The following is an 18,003-nucleotide window of genomic DNA, read 5'->3' as shown; positions in this document are numbered from 1 at the left end:
TGAAGCTTGGTGTTTCCTTTCTCCTGGATCTGAGGCTTGGTTGCCTAGAATATTCTAATCAAACCTCCATTCAGTGTCTTTTCTGTCTTCATTGAAAGTCCCCTGCACTCTCTCTGCAACTTTTAGTTGATCACACAATGATTTTTTCTCTTCACATTTTTTGCCTCTGTAATTCTTCCTAATATCAGATGATGACAGATTGATGAAAGGCAGAATTAGCTTGATAGAATTCTCTGTTTACTCAGGGTTTATGTGTGCGTATCCTTACATTTATAGTTTTCATGAGATGTTTAACAAAATCCAACAGATTTTTTTTGTATCAATTTCCTGTCTAATATACACCTTAGTCAAATTATTGTTGAGACATTCTGAAAAATAATGCTGGTAAATGTGGAGATGTTTCCTATATTCCACCTCACTGAAATCCCCTACTTGATAAGTTCCCTGTGGGGACAGGATCCAGTTTCTTGGCCTCTGTCTGTGGTGAATAGAACATGTAAGAGTTTTGGGAGAGAGGTTCTGAACTGAGTGCCATAAGGTGCAGAGAGAACTTGGTTGTTGCTTCTCAGTGTGCTGAGTGTGGCTGGATAGAGACAGTGAAGTCTCTCTCTTTACAACTCAGAGAACATATCTGTTCAGACAAGGAGTGAGCACTTCTCCTGACATGAAGGATATTTATTTATTGAACAAAATGAGTGACAAAGAGCCCATTGCAAGCTCTGGTGAGGGATGCATTTGTCCACTTGAACCCTCTCCTGTCCAGTCTATATAGGCATGGAGGTCTGCTCCCTGGGAACTCACCTCCCAACTCAGATAAATCCTGAATAGACTATAGGAGGCTCTTAATCAGCCTTCTCAATAGGGTGGTCTCTTAGCCAGGTTATTGACGAGCCCAACTGAATGAATGTTCTTCAAGGAATGGAGTCAGGACTTTTATACAAATTGTTCTAATCCTTAACACAAAACAGAATTTCCTGTCTCTTGTAAAAGCCAGGGGTATAATATTCTTTCTACTACACCTTAAGTAGTGCCAAAAGCATGTTTATCAGGATATGAAGATGGATATGAACTTTGAAGGGATGTTTATCAGGATATGAACTTTGAAGGAAAGGTCAGAATAACCCTAGAGGCTTTCACCCGCCTTACACCAAGCTAACTCCTGTCAACACTAGGCCAAGTTCCATTCTCCATTCACAGGAACAACCTTGTATAGAAAATTCTCAAAATGTACTGACTGATGCTTGTTAGTCAATAGATTAAATTCAATATGCCAATAAGTTTGTAATGTAACATTGCTGATGTAGACTGTACCCCTACAAATTATAAATCCAGTTTGTAATAGCTGTTCTAGCTCACCTTCAAATCATGTGCCACAAGGGACTGATTCAGGTCAACATCTTGTTATGCAGCAGGAAGTATTCTTGTGTTTTATAAAATGTGCAGAATACAGGAATATGTTTGGTGGAGGTCTTGTATTTTGTGGGAGAAAAGGAGTGTCTCTACAAGCCCATCCTGAAGCATCCCTTCTTCCAGACAGACCAGCCAGAGAATGATATAGTATACATTAAAGTTCATTTAGTCCATAGGGAGGGGAATTGAGAGTAGGGCAGAGAGAAAGGGATAGATAGGCAGATGTGGGGCGGTGAGAGAGAGAGACAGAGACAGAGAGATGAGAGAGAGAAGGGGTAGAGGAAGAGGGGAAGAGAGAGAGAGAGAGAGAGAGAGAGAGAGAAAGAGAGAGAGAGAGAAAGAGAGAGAGAGAGAGAGAGAGAGAGAGAGAGAGAGAGAGAGAGAGAGAGAGAATAAAGAATATAGGCTGGACTTGAGCAAGGGGAGGGTAGAGAGAGAGGAATAAGGAGAAAAGAGGAAGAAGAAAAGATGAAAGAGGAGAAGCCATGAGACCAAGAGAGGGAGGAGTGGGAATAAAGCCCCTTTTATAATGAACCAGGCACAACTGGCTTTTGCCAGGTAACTGTGGGGCAGAGCCTTGAAGATGAACCAACAGTAATGACAACCCACAGCTCAGTGTAGTCCTTACTTGTCACCAAAAAACCTCTTTGAAATAAATTGAGACCATCATGGAAAATTATAATCTAATCAAAATACAGAGAGCCAGTGGTCACCTGGTACCCAACAACAAACTGATATATCTATAACAGGGCTCTGGAGCTTAGGGCTCAGGAACCACTGAGGAAGGGAGCCAGAGTGGAAAACCACTGAGAGCCCTGAGAACGGTATGTAAAGAGAGAACATGAATAGTGCAAGGTATGGTTAAAGGAAATGGTTATAATAAAGATGTGAAGGGGAGTAAAGCCAGAGGTATCTGGAGGAGTTCAGAGTAGGAGGATAGGAGATAAAACCCTAAGACAGAACTGTGTTTTACATACATGAAAATATAATTGTTTTTAAAAATAAGGTAACTGTTTTAAAAACAATTTAGGAGATCACACCGAATACTAGATTTAAATCCATCTATGATGTTATTTAAACAACTCTTTCTATTTAGACTTTTCTTTCTTGGTAAGAAAATTATGTGCACACCACCTGTGCATTATTATTTGAATCTAAAAGTCAGATAATACTTGAATTCATTCTCTCTTTCTAGAATCCACCACAAAGGAGCTTCACACTGTAATATGGACACTCCAACATGCACCAACGTGTTTGCAAGCAAATCCCAGTTTAATCTCTCATGTCCAGCCTTCAATAGGAAGAAGTAAAAAATCATAGGAAAGAATCTATGGACATTAATCCTGACAACTTAAGCCGGCCATTGCACGCATGTCATCTCTGCTCTGCCTAGGGCTTGTGAAAGATGGGGCAGAACCTAATCAGATGAGACCAACATCTGACATAAGAGGAAAGTCTAACTGCATCGGGAGTTTTATAGAAGTGACTAGAAAGGAACCAGCAAATGCAACACAAACATAATGAGAAGTTCTTGGTTCAGAAACATTTCCTGATTGAAAATGAATTATTTTGGATAAGAAAGTGAAGGGTTTTTTTCATCCATTTTTGTCTCGACTACGAATCTAGACCTTAAACTATTTGCTTCTCATACTAAGTGTAAGGCACCTTGTTTCCACAGCTGCTCTGCCAGTCTGGGTCTCTGAAGTGAAGAGCTACAGGTTTAGGTTTAGCACATCAGAGTAAAAAAGGGAGGCTGGATAAAGTTGGCCTTTGTTCTATCTTGGCAGGAATCAAGCACATCATAAGAAATCCTGTGGAAGTTAAAGGTAAGAGGCCAGTGATTTTTAACATTAGTGTTGTTGCAAAGGTCAAACATTTGATTCCCAGTACCTTCTTTGTGGTGCACAACCCTTTGTAACTCAAGTGCCAAGGGCTTCAATGCCCATACTTTCTGGCCTTCATGGGCACTGAAGGGCTCATGGTGCCCAGGCAAACATACAGGGAATCTGATCTCTCTAGCACATCCTCCAAAGTAAAAAAAAAAAAAAAAAAAAAAAAAAAAAAAAAAAAGGCAGATTTGACAGAATTCTGCGTGATGCCTAAGATGTGATTTAAGCAGTGACAAATCAGGATTTTGATAGTTGATTAAAAGAGTTATAGAATTTGTTATAAATTTGTCTTAATATTACACATGTAGAAGGTATGATCACACTGACCTGGTCTGACCACAACAGAAAAAATAAACTGGGTTTTCAGAATAAGAAGGAAGAAGGGGGGAGTGGAAGTTACCAAAATCAAGAATCATAAATCCCAAATGTGTCTAGGTGCAGTGAGTGACTTACATGTTTAATCCCAGCACTCCATAGGCAGGCTGGTGTGATGGATCTGTACAAATGGAAAGTCAGCCAGGTTCAGACTGAGTTACAGGACAGTGGGATCCTGTCTCAAAGACCATCCAAAACAGAAACAAACAAACAAACAAACCACAATAAGAACAACAAGAAAACATTTAGTCAAGATTTATCTAAGCACTATATCATATCTGCATCTTAAAACATTTTATAAATGGTTGACCCTGATATGCCTGTGTGAACCCAAATCTTTTAAGTTCAAAGTCTATTTTAGAGAACCTGGCCTAATTTCAAACTCAGGTAAACTAACAATGTGGTACCTAGCATTAGTTTCCAAATTGCCCACCAAGAAAACCCAAGCTTAGCTTCAAACTCTAATTGAATCCCCAACAAGACCAGTGTCTTAATGTTACACCCTCAACCCAACTAGCATCTCAAAGTTGTTAGCCCAACAGATATGAACCCCAAGAGTTAGAAACCTACCCCTTGCCTAACAACCATCAATACAGAGAAGAGCAGAAATAAAGTTTATGATGTGAATTCCAGCACCTGCCAATTAAGTAAAAGGCCACAGTAACTTTCTAATTAGATGCTTGAACACTTACTGCTTGCTGCTTACTATAAAGTCTTGCCCTGATAGATATTCTGGGCTCCTCAACAATAAAAACGATCTTGCATGACTGAGGTGTGTAGTAGGGCAAGCTAGCATGAATAAAATAAATACCCTACTATGACTTGCATCAGATTAGCTCCTGTCTGGATTCTGGAGGAACACTAATATTTCCCTGGCACTCCACTAGTGATTTCTGCATTATAAAAGATCTTTGCACAAAATGATCTTTTCCTTTGCACACTATTTGAGTCTGGAGTCATTCTTCAGTGATTCTCAAATCCGCACACCATATGGTGGTTCGACTTGCTTAAGCTGACCTACAATGCAATAACTCTCCGAAACACCTCTATCTGCTGACTAATTGAGTCTGTGAGCATAAAAGTGAAGAAATCAAGCTGAGCATATTCAAACAGATAAACATGCCAGGACTTATTTTTTTCTGTTTCTGTCCCCCTTTCCTTCCCTATGATGTAAGATAGTAATTCTTATGGTAGAGGACACTGGCATGTTTATATAATCTTACTTTTGTTTCTACCCAGAGTCAGAGTCATAATTCAGATCTTCTTCAAACAAAATTCCTGAAACACCATAGGTTAAAGAGAATCAACCAAGCCCTTAATCCCAGCACTTGGGAGGCATGCACAGGAAGATCTCTTAATTTGTGGCTAGACTGGTCTACAGAGAGATTTCTAAGTCAGCCAAGGATACAATAACAAATTCTTATATTAAAAACAACAAGACAGGATGGGAGAGAGATTAAATAGAAAGAGTTTAAAAGAAGCTCTGATTCACCCGAAGAGACACCTTTCTTGAAGTGGGCCTAAATAGAGCCCTTATGTTTGCCCTTCTCCTGTATTTGGTATTTTAAATTTCAGGAGGAGAAACTGTGGGGTTTTTTTCCTTTTCAATAATTAGGGTGTTTCCAGGAAAATAGAAGTGTTGTTCCACATCTTGTCTTAAGAGTGTGGTTATCCTTAGGGGCTTTGTAGCCTGACAGTATGGTTTCTTATAGTTAAAGATGGAAACAGGGTTGACATAGCCAGAGACACTGAGCATAACCTTCCTTCAGACAGGAGATTCTTTATTGACAGCAGGCAGCACAGCAACAAATAAGCTTTGGTCTTCTCAGACAAAGTACCTCTGTACACTCAAGGGTTTTTTTTTTTTTTTTTTTTTTTTTTTTTTTTGGAGGGTATCCCAAGCCAGATGAGAGATGGTAGACCATTGCCCACACCATAGCATCTCTCAAAGACCACCACCCCAATCTATCTACATTGCTTTATTTCTGCTTCTTCTCTTAGCTTTGGAATGTTCTACTGCTACCTTGCATGATTCCTTCTTTAATAGTCTGTCTTTCCTTAACCCTTAGAGGAAATCCCCACTTTTCGAAGGCCTCCCTTGTTGGGATAGAAATATGGACTTGAGTCCAGACACACCACACCAAACCAACACAGTTCCACCTGGAGAGGATTAAGAGAATTAAAGACAGTGGTGGTGGTCCAGAGAGAAGAGAAGGAGGGGGTACGGTCATTTATGGGTAGTGAGTTCACTTGCTCCCACGTCTGGTTGGGCATCTGAACTGGTGTACCCTGGGAATGCTTAGCTGTTTCCATGGCAATGGATGGACCAGGCCTCTGTTAACTGTGTGTGGTATCATCAATGGAAGTAGCTTCTGTCCTAGTGCCAGCATCTCTACCTCTGCACTTCTGCAATGATTATTCTCCAGTTACAGTTGACCACCCTTGCTGGTCTCGTACAAAATAGAAAGGCTTGGTGTTAGCAGTCAGGTATGTTCACCAACTGCCAAAGGGACCCAATCACGTCTCCAGCCAACCTCCCATGTGAGATTTGTAATACGGTGTGATTTTATGATTTTTGAAGCTTAGATTAGAACACTTTGGACTTCTGAACTGCAGAACTCGGAAGGGAATCAGTTATGATGCAATCCTAGGATTGAAATGTTTTTATGTAATGAATCAGGATTGGCTGAAAAAAATATCAAGGCCCATTATGACCTTTGCAACAATTTGAAGTCACAATATGCCTTCAATGATACTGTCTCCTGATACTCCAACCCCATCATTGTCTGGCTGTTGTCTTTGATGGGAAGTGATCAGAGCTCCCCACCCTTTTTACCACATGTATTATACAGTTTATAAAACAACCAAGATACTGTTATAAGCAAAGTCACCACAAACCAAGTTCTGATAAAATAACAAATATTCCCACAGACCATGCTGACACTTATGACACATCCCAATTCTGTGAACAAAAGGGGAAGATGTGGGTTCCCAAAGAAAATGAGGGATAGTGGAGAGCTGACTGCTGTGTTTTACAAAAGCATGCAGAAGACAGGTACATGTTTAATAGAGATGGGTAACGGTGTGGGGAATGAAGGGATGGACAGGAAGGTGTTGCCTCTGCAGGCTTATGCTGAGGCATCAATACACCCTAAGATACCAGCCATATGAGTATAGTATAGAATAGTTTATTTAGGGAATGGATAAGTAGAGTTGTAGTAGAGACAGAGAAACAAAGGGGGAATGGGGAGGGAGAGAGGTAAGGAAAAGAGAGAGAAGGAAAAAGCGAGGGAGTGAGAAAGGGAGAGTGGGGGAGGAGAAAAGTTGATGCCAGACAAAATTCCTGAAACAGGGTAGATTAAAGAGAATTAATTGATTAAGCCTTTGATCCCAACACTTGGGAGGCATGCACAGAAAGAGCTCGTAATTTGGGGCTAGCCTGGACTACAAGGAGAATTCCAAAATGGCCAGAGATACAATGACAAACTCTGTCTTGAAAAAAACAAGAGGCGTGGGAGAGAGGTTAAATAGAAATAGTTTTATAACTGAAAAGACATCTTTTCCTTAAGTAGGCCTTAGCAAGTCCTTACCTCTACTCTTTTTCCTGTACATGGTATTTTAACTTTTAAGGAGAAGTAACTGTTTTTTTTCTTTTTGGAAAACTGGGGTGTTGTCAGGGTAACAAGAGCTGTGGACTAAAACTGATCATGAGAGTGGGGCTATCCTTAGTGGCTTCTAAGCCTGATAGTATCATTTCTAAGATATAAAGAGGAGAGAGGGGTTGAGACAGGCAGAGGAACTGAGTAGAACCCTTTTTCAGGCAAGAGATTCTTTTTATGCCAGCAGGCAGTACACCATCAAGTAAGAAGCTTTTGTCTTCTTAAAGTGCTTTTATACACTTGTAAGTTTTTTTTTTTTTTGGCTGGGGAGGTGTCCCAAGCGAGATGAGTGATGGTGGAACATGGCCCACACTGCCGGCATCTCTCAGAGAGCACCATCCTAGTGCCTCTCCATGTTTCTTCAGTGCCTCCATTCTGCTTCCCCTGGTACCCTTGGAATATACTACCACTACCTTGCATGTTTGCTTCTCAGACCTGGGTCTCTCCTTTAATCAACCATTATTGTAGATTGTCACTTCTTAAGGGCCTCCACACCTCTGCATTTGTGTCCTAATTATTCTTCAGATACAATTCACCATCCTTGCTGGACTTGTACTGTAAATTTCAAAGGCTTGTTGTTAGTAATCTGGCATCTTCACCCCCCTACCAAAGAGACCCATCCAAATTCCCAGTCAATCCCCCACAAGATTTCTGTCATATGGTGTGATTTTAAGATATTTGTAGCTTAGCTTGGAACACTTTGGACCTCTGGACTGAACAATGGTGGAGGGAATCAGATCTTGTGTAATCATGGTGGGTGAATTTTATTTTATTTAATGAATCAGGACTGGTTGAACAGATAAATAAGGCACTTAATGACGTCTGCAACAATATAAGTTCCCAATATACCTTCAATGATCTTGTCTCCTGGTACTGCAAACAACACATTGTCTGAATCTTACCCTTGATAGGCAGTGATCAGAGCCTCCCTCCTGCTCACAACATGTATTATATAGTTTTCAAAACAGAACAAGGTCCTAACATCGCAAATTCACCATCGACCAAGTGATGGTACAATAACAAGATATTTCCATAGTGACCCACATGACATGGCCACAATTTGAGAAACAAAGGGGAAGATGTGGGTTCCTGAAAGAGATGCAGGACAGTAAATGTTGACTACGTTGTTTTACAAAAGGATAATGAAGCCAAGGATATATTTGATGGAGTTGGTGAATGGTGCAGGGAATGGGAGAGAGAGGTAGAGAGTGCCCCTGACCCTCATGGTGAGGCACATGTTCCCTCTGTGGTACCAGCTATATGATACCTATAGGATACAATAGAGGTTATTATGTCATAGGGGAGGTAAGGGAGTAGTAGAGACAGAAAAACACATACACATATACAGGGAGAAAGAGAGAGAAAGACAGAGACAAAGAGACGAGAGAAAGAAAGAGAGAGAGACACAGAGAGAGTGTGAGAGAGAGACAGAGAGAAAGAGAGAGAGAGAGAGAGAGAGAGAGAGAGAGAGAGAGAGAGAGAGAGTGAAAAGTGCACATGAAGAGAGAAGTATAGAGGACCATGAAAAAAAGGGACAGAGGGTAAGACAGGGAGAGAGCAAGACAAGAGGCTGAGGAGGTGTCAAGCAGCACCTTTCATAGTAAAACAGGCACACCAGACTATTGCCAGGCAAGTGTGGGGCAGAGCCTACAAGAAATGCCAATACTGACCACACCTGGACAGCTGCACTAGAACACTGCAGAAATGGGGCTTCTCCATATCCAAATCAAGCTTGGGCCTGCTCAACTCAATAGAGTAAAAGTCAAGTCCAGATAACACAAGTTAGGCTTCTGTTTCTCCATCAGTGAACAGTCTGTTTCCTACCAGAGTTCTGTCTTCTTACTACCAGAGTAATGTCTTTTTAGAAAGTATGTGATTAGCAGTCTGATAATCTGCCTGATACACTACAAAGCACCTGATCTCACTCTGACCCTTCCTCCCCTATCCATTTTCTCCTCTTCACCTGACTCAAGTATATAAGCTAGTCCTCCTCATCAATAAAGAAGCTGTCCTCCAGCACACTGTCCTGAATCATTTATCCCCATCATTCTCACTACCATGCAACACCCTGCTCCCAGCCCCTCTGCATCGTGAGAATAAGGCCCTTGGCTGAGGGACAAGTTGCATAAGGAGGAAGTGCACTTACTAATGTTTGCTGTATGACTGAAGGTGCTGAATGAGGCATATGCAACCTTGGCTACTTAATATAAGTCCTACATTGTCTGTGGAGAGTAATCATATTGGCTAATGTTTGACCTATTGAGTGGGACAGTAGCTAGGGAGCTGGCTCAGCAGCAATACAGAGGACAGGGTTGATGTATATTGTCTTCCATGGAGCCCTCTCTGCAGAGGTCCTGGTTTCTCTAACACAAACCTGGAAACCTCTGGTACTTATAACTCTAATATTCCACAATTCCACTGATGACCTCTACATAAAGGATTAATTTAATTGGTCTCTTAGTATTTTGGCCAGGAGTCCACCAAGAAGTCAAGCTGGCTCCCCAACTGTTGTGCTTGGTGTAAAGTGCAGGACTCATGAGACCGCCATTTTAAAACTTTTAAAGAAGTCAGGTGCAGCACTGTGGTTGGATGGCCCCACTGCCATTCTGGAGTAGGAATAACTGGCCTAGCAGCCCTGGCAATGGAGTCTGAAGAGCAAACCATTTGTGTTAATGGACAGAACACTCTGCAGACAGAAGGGAGGACTGTCATCTCAGGCTCCAGGTATTACTCATTCCTGCTCTCTTCCAGGTACAAGTAGTCAAAGAAAATTCTAGATACTAAAGGCAACATAGATTAACTGAGGCTCTATGGCGCTGCTTCCATGATGAGGAGAGACTTACTTGTTACTTAACTGCTGTGAATTTATACATGTTCCAGTAAGACACCTAACAAAGTCTTTTTAATAACCCCATAAACCTATTGGATGGTCAAATTGCGAGGGAATGTCACTTGGATCTATCATAAATGCCCTATGTTTTTTTTGCAAAGACTTGGTGTCTTCTGCTCTATGCTTCAAATATATTTGTTCATGCATTAGCCAATGTCTAGGGCAGTGTGTGAAGGAATTACAGAAATTTCTTCCTTGTTCTCTTGCTCCTCACACTGAGCTGGGTTATTCAGTGTTGGTGACAAACATGGTCTGCTTCCATCATAAATTATAAAGTAACAAGGAAGGGATTTTTTAATGGTTCTATGGTAGAGGCCCTGAAGTATAACAGAATTTTAACAGAACAATTGTGGGTTTTTAAGAATACAAAGTGATGGTACCATGGATTTAAGCAGTTCTTAAGTTTTGCAGTCAGTTATTGCAAAATGGATTCCCCACTCCTCCATTAGAATCCTGACTTTATCCTACAATGTCTCTCTTTTTTATCAATTGCCCAACATAACACAGAAGATTAACAATGGAGTTGGGTGTACTTGTTGAACCTGTGAGGAAGTATAGAAAAAATAAGAATGAATATGATTTTGGACCATCTTGATCCTCAGAGCAAGTTCTAGGACAGCCAAAGTTACATAGAGAAACTGCCTCAAAAGAAAACCCCAAAAATATCATAACAACCCCCCTTCAATACATATAACAAACAAATTGAGAACCAGTAAAGGCTGAGTAAGTTGCCTCCTTAATTTACTTTATTGATGGCAAGCCCAAGACAACCATGGCCCTGCCCTTCTGCTCTCTTTGTCCTCCAGCACCATGGTCCCCTCTACCTCTGCATGTTTTCTTTCTTCCAACTGCTATACCAATCTGGCCAATTCTTTCACAACCAACATGTTGTCTGGATGAAGTAAGGACTGAAACCCTTCCCTTTCAGGATGCCAGCTGGGAGGAGCTGAGGGAAAGTAAAGACTTATTTAAATCCACATCTGCTAGAACTTTCCACTGTGCCTGCGACCTGGTCACAGAGAGGAAGTAAGGACTGGTGTCATGAGGGAGCTGCTAGGTGACAAGCAGAGGGAAGAGCCCTCAGGATAGGGCTGTAGGTGGGAGTTTGGGATGAGGAAGGAAAACCTGGGTGGGTGGTGGATAAGACATCTATTTAGATATAGTCAAACATCTATTCCTTGGGGAAAGCTATTTGGAGAAATCAAGGGTGGGAAGGTAGGAAAATGGAGCCCTCTGAGCTTCCAGTGATGTGATGTATGTGGGGGTGGGGCCTATCAACTGGATCCAATTCCAAATGTTAATCTGTGTATCACTTCTCCAAGGATGAACAGGTTTCACCCTACAAAGTCCTGTGTGCTCATTCTTCTTGTGGTCCTACTATGTGCAGACAGAGGTGAGATGGGAAATGAGAGAGGGGCAGGAGAGTACAGCAGTGATGTGAAAGGGTCTCAAGGCTGTGGATACACCTGCATTATTTTGTCTGATGAGGTGTCCTGAAGTCAGGGGAAGAGGTTTAGCTTGTGGTGAGTGAAGCCTCCTGTGTGGGGTGCTTATTGGGTCTCTATACATGTCACTGCCCAACTTGCAAGTATTACCACATGTCAAAATGTACCTTGGATGTCACTATTTCTGCCACATACCCTGGCCACCAGAGCCCCTCCGCTTGGACCCTACCCTGCTGCCCTTAACTCCCAGTCAGAAAACTGTCCTGTGTGCACATAAACTGGAAGAGGCTCTATTCCTTGTAGAGCTGCCAAGTCAAGTGTTTGTAATCCTTAATTCTTGGCATTTGACTCTTTTAATACTCTGTCCCATGCCATAGAGGCCCAAATGCTAGAAGCTCTCTACTCTAAGAGGGTCTTAGCGCCCAAATACCCCTATACTTCTAGTTACATCTCTATTTTGGGGAGACTCGTGGTTAGCCTCAACATTAGGTTGGACTCTGGGAAATTCAGTAATTTATAATCTTTCAAGACTCAGAGGCCATTTCTGCAGGTATATTTTGGGACAGGTCAGAAGAGCCTGGCCCATTAGTTGACTCCAGTACCCACTTACACAGCCATTCACAGCTTCAGCAGCCATTTGGTTTCAGGCTTAAAACAATGGTGACTTTCTCTCTAATATCAATTGAGCTCCAGGTCTCTCTTGTGGTGCTGGCTAACTCAATTAGAAGTACTGAGCATATATAACAACAGTAGTGCTTTTTCTCACTTTTGCTTCTGCTGGAGGTGATGGGGCAATGGTATTCTTACTATTTCTTAGTGGCCAGCAGTGGTTAGAATTAAAGACTTTGTAGAAGAGTGGTCTGGGCAAGAGAGGACATGCTATAGACCACATATATTGGCTTCTTTTTCAGGTAAGGGGCTGTGGTGCTACAATTGCCTACTGAATAGAATTATATTTTTGTGCAAGCGAACAAGATGTCCAGAAGATAATGGAGTCTGTGTTAAAGATGACTACGTACTTCCTGTTGGTAAGTTTTCTATTGCTGTATAATTATGGGTGGGGCTAGCTAAACAAGAAGGGTCTCAGCACTTGTTATGGACCACAATTCCCCTCCCTCCAAGAACAAGTGACCTGGCATTGGAGTGGGACTCCTGCAACAAGGAGGTTGTAGGGGTCCAGCAATTTGGTGGAAGGTGGTTCATATATCAGGGCTTCCCATGTACATGAATGGTGTTCATTGTCTTTCCTCTGGTGCCAGGGCAGTCATGTGATGCTCCTGCTCCTGGGTTACCTCTAGGGTCTCACTGGCTCACTGACAGACCTGGAGAGCTGGAAGCATTCATTGAGTCTTGCATATAATAAAAGACTGGAGCTTAGGCTGAAGGAATAAATATACTGGGTTTGGAGAGGTGGGTGTTTGCAGAGAGCTTCTTGGATTGCTTGATTCCCCTCCTCAGTATGGAGTTCATAACAGGCATTTCAATGCTCATCTGGTTATTTTCATGTTTACTGGAAAATGAACTTGAGTCTTTCTGCATCCAAATGGCAAGTACATCACTGACTGAGATGCTACCATAGCACACTGCATGAACGTGCACATGAATATACATGTGTGGATGTCCATGCTTTGGGGAAGTACAATTTTATGGGACCCAGATTTAGATGTGAACTTTCTGTGAGAGGAATTTTATTTACTGAGGCAGGGTCTCACACTAAACACAATGCTAGCAGATTCAGCTGGCCTAGTCAGGGAGCATATCTAGAGGATCTCCATCTTTGTGTCTTGAGGACATTGCTAGGAGTATACCGCAATGGCTGCCCATCCATTTCATGGGCTCTAGTGATCAGAACCAAGGGTCTCATGCTTGTTCAAATGAACCCTTTATCCCCCAACCTTCTTTCCATCCCATGGGTTGAATTTTGTAGTACTCCACATGTAGCCCATTATTGAATTTAACATATAAAGATTCTTCTGCCTCAGTCTTCCAAGTTCTGGGATTAAAAGTCTGAGATACCATGTCTGGCGTAAGGATGCATGAGAAACAAGTTTGGCCCATCCACGCCTAGTGGCATGTAGCCCAGACTTTGGGAATTTTTGCTATTCCTGAATGAGCTGTGAATTAATTCCTGATGTTTTACAGGTAGTCAAACTTCAATAATAAGGAACAGGTACTGCAGTCCCTCCTGCCCCAATGGTACTGACATAAACGGGATTCCAGTTACTAGCATCTTTATGAAAAGAACCTGTTGTACCCAAGATGGCTGCAATATTTGAGTTCCCACTGGAGGCGGCACCTGGACCATGGCAGGAGTGCTTCTGCTCAGCCTGGGCTCAGTCTTCCTGTAGGACTTGCAGGATTGTTTTTTCCTACGAATCCCACCCTTATACTATCACCCTCCTGTGTAATTACTGCTTCCTTGAATCATTCGCTGATAAAGTATGATTTGTAGAAACTCCCAGGTGGGTGTATGGTGCAGACACCTTGTTTCAACCTAATAGCCCCTGCTTGGTAGGTTCTCCATTCTAGTTTCTAGAGTTTTCAAGATCTGTATTTACTGGAATGCCACTTTCTGTTGTCTTTGCTGCTCTTCTCCCAGGAGGCACATGGACAGCACAAGGAAGAAGCAGAATTCCAAGGCTTTTTGCCACAACCACCATCCACACATAAATAACTGGGGTTCTGCAGGGTTCCCACTTGCATCTCAATGTTTGTTATTGAATCCAATAAACCCTTTGTTCTCCCTGCCAAGATCTCCATTTTACTTTTGTTACAATGTGTCCTCTGATTCCCACCTGCCAATTCACATGTCTGCTATTTCAGCCAGCCACTTTAGTTACTTCATGTGAGCCAGCTCAGAGTCTAGGACCACTGGTTTTGGGTGGGTTTACTTGGGGTCTGATGTTGCTGATAGATAGAGAGGGAAAAAGAACATTCTGCATTATCTGCAGAGGCAAGGTCTCTCCTTAAACCCAGGGCTTGTGACTTGACTGCTTTAGAGGCCTGTTCTCTGCCTTGTGATCACTGGTTGCACTGAGACTTCTATGTAACATCTCCTCACCCAACTGAAGGGCTTAAAATACAGGGCCTCATGCATGTGGAAAAGCACCATCAAGCCTCACACTTACATAGGGGACTTCCAAAGAGCATTGACTTCTGGTGGGTAAGCCTAAGAGATGAGCCCTCTATGGTGGGTACGGAAAGCCCTGTAAAATTGTTTTACTCCAGAGGTGGAAACCATTTTTATCAAGGGCTCATGTCTTGGCTCAAAGCAAACAAAGTTTCACAATGAATCTTCTGGAGCCCAAATGTATGTAGAGGCCACTGGGAAGGTAAGACTTGATCAATTGACAACCAGGGATCCAGAACTTTTCTGGGATTGTTGTTCTTTTGACTTTTATACCATGTTGCACATGAGATGACCAGAACGTATGTACATAACATCACAGAAATCTTTTTGTATAAAGACAGCACCTTGGAGACTTGGGTGTATGAACATTACTAAGTGCTCTTGCAGGTCTTAAAGATCTGAAATTTGGTTAAAGTGAAGGTCCTTTAAGTAGATCTATCAAATAAGGAAACTCTTTTCCATGCAGCCTTCTCTTCTGGGAAGGATAAAAAAGAGAAGAAGCATAAATCCAGGATGGTGGCCATGGTGCTGTTAGGAACATGAAACTGGAGTTGTGAGTAGGGATTCTGGAACTTACTGCCATATTTATCCTTGATTGTTGTGCAGTCTCTTCTGGCCACTGTGTCCAGATGTGGTGATTATAGGTAAATAGTACCACTCTGGAAAGTTGCTGTGTGATTTCTATATTGACTTAATCTAATTATACCGCAGCTGTCCTTACACACAGGAAAAGTGGGCATCACATGCCATTACAGAGAGTTCTGGGACATCAAGTACTTAGTGAGATATTTAATTTAGGGCATCTAAAGAACAGGTCAGTGCTCTTAAGAATTGGGCCATTTCTCCAGGAAAGATTTTAGTTTTAAAGTTTGGACTGTACACTCAAAAAACTGTGATGAGTAGAGAGTTAGCTTCAAGAAATCAACAGAATCAATCATGAGCTAAACTAGAAGAGCTGCCTATATATGTGTCTGTGAAGTTCTGCTTTGGTACACACACACACACACACATAAACACACACACACCTACACACACACACACACATACACAAAACTTTTCTACTATACATGTCCTGTGGTTCTTCTACACATATATTTCTTAGGTCGGTAAAGGATTGAATTTTTGCATTTAGAAGTCCAAAGGTTCTTACCCACTTCAGGTCTTGATAACTGGAGATATTTTCAGTGTGTAATTTGGGTTTTTGAGTTTTTGTTTTTAGTCCATCACAGACAGTGAAATCATAACACAGGTGTGATGGTTTGAATATGCTTTGACCAAAAGGTGGCACTATTAGAAGCTCTGGCTTTCTTGAAGGAAGTGTGTCATTCTTGGAGTGGGCTTCGTGTCATTCCTTCTAGCTGTCTGAGGATGCTCAGTCTTTTCCTGGATGCCTTTGATTGAAGATGTAGAACCCTAAGATTCTCATGTACCAAGCCTTCCTCGAGCTGCCATGCTCTCACCTTGATGATAATGGACTGAAAGTCAGAACTTGTAACCATCCTCAATTAAATATTATCATTTATAAGACTTGCCTTGGTCTTGTTGTCTCTTCACAGCAATAAAACCCTTTAGACATCAGGCCTTAGTGATAAGTGAGACCTGACACATGTTGATGCTAGCCAAACATAGCCTCATGCTGCCCACATTACACTGACTATGGTTAATTGTGTATGCTTCCAATCCAGCAGCTTATACTCAAGTCCTGACAAACATGTATCTTGCCCATAGCTGTCTTGGGTAACACAGGGGAAGAAGGCTAAAAGAGTCTTGTGTACATGTAAAAGCACTGGAGAAGCCAGGAAAGTGAGACACACAGCTGACCATTCTTGGAATGCTTGGAAACTTAAAGAATTCATGTTTTACTTTCCTAGACCTGTTCTCCTTACAACCTTGACCATTACTTCTAAGTTATGCAATCCAGCCTTGTAAAAGATGTCATTTGTATTCATAACAGCCCAAGTGAACATCTAATCTCTGCCCAGTCAAAACTGGCCCAACAGTTTATTTCCTTCCGATTGGTTTTCCTAGATTTTTATTTTGAACATTTTGCTTAAATAACCCAGAAATCACCCTATGGATGAAGCTATGTGTAAAGATCTTCAATGTAAACATGTATTACACTTGGGTGTACTCACGGGGCTGAGTTAAATGTTATCTGGATACTTTGCAAATTGTGTGCTGTGCTGAATTAAATTTGCTTAAAATATCATGATCTGGGTCAAACACTCCATATCTTAGTCTAGGCCTGGTACCAAATTCAGGCCCATCAGTATTTTCTTCATAGTTCATGCTTATTATTACCACTGCCTATACTAAAGCCTAGGGGGGGGAGAGACAGAGACAGACAGACACAGAGAGACAGAGAGAGACAGAGAGACAGAGAGACAGATAGACAGACTAACAGGCAGACACAGGGAAAAAAAGAGGAGGGAGAAGAATGAGTAGATGGAGAGGGAAAAAAATTCAGAGAAGATTTAATTGGCAAATACTTTTTAATCCAAAGGCATCTGGATTATAAATGTAAGAATTAAGGCAGAGGTTAGATGATAGAGGTTGCAGGTTAAGGTATAGTACAGCAGTCCTAATCTAAGTGGAGTCTTGCTGTGCATGGTCCAATTCTTCAAGACCATCTTTTCTGTGGCAGATGCAGCACAAGGCACCACAAATTCAGTCTTCTATGAACTTCCACTGGTGTAAAATCAGATCCTTGTTCACTATACAGAAAGAAATTTAAATAAGTGCCTGAAAGTAAAAGTAGAAGAAAGATGCTCATGTAAGGAACAAGGGATGCAAGAGAAATGGGTGGGGACTCCCAAGGAAGAGTGGCATAAATGGTGCATCAGTGCCATTTAAAGAAGGAACCAAAATGAAGCCATTTTGAGGAGAGGTCCAAAAAAGTGGAAGTTCAAAGGCCTCCCTGGTTAAGTGACATCCTGCTTGGCAAAGACAGACATGCACATAATTAACTGCTGTCCTGATTGACAAGTTGAGACTTGATTGCTAGGCAAGTTATTCTAACACACTAAATAAACCAACCTGTTAAGACTTACGTACAATATTAAATCCTATTAACTATTAGGTATCTAGCTTGGAATTTTGTGCCATTACTCATGGTTTAAGAAAAATTTCTCATTTGCTATCCATAGGAAACTTTCTCATGCTCTAATTGAATGCAATTTAATTGTGTTTTGTGCTTTGGTGTTTT

General features: G+C 41.6%; 1 protein-coding gene across 1 annotated transcript in view; it reads left to right on the top strand.

Annotated features, from left to right (window-relative positions):
- The window catches only part of LOC308438146 (lymphocyte antigen 6I-like), a gene marked incomplete at both ends in the record, with an annotated part of 47,778 nt that extends 33,762 nt beyond the window's left edge, over positions 1 to 14,016 (top strand). The window contains one exon of the mRNA XM_080939445.1: positions 13,946 to 14,016. Within this exon, the coding sequence (XP_080795571.1) occupies positions 13,946 to 14,016 (71 nt within the window). The remainder of the gene's footprint in view (positions 1 to 13,945) is intronic.
- Positions 14,017 to 18,003: the final 3,987 nt, after the last annotated feature.

The sequence above is a fragment of the Micromys minutus genome, assembly GCF_963924665.1.
Source record: "Micromys minutus genome assembly, chromosome: 27".
Lineage (NCBI taxonomy): Eukaryota > Metazoa > Chordata > Mammalia > Rodentia > Muridae > Micromys > Micromys minutus.
Note: the sequence above shows the minus strand (reverse complement) of the source record. Positions and strands in the feature narration are given on the sequence as shown.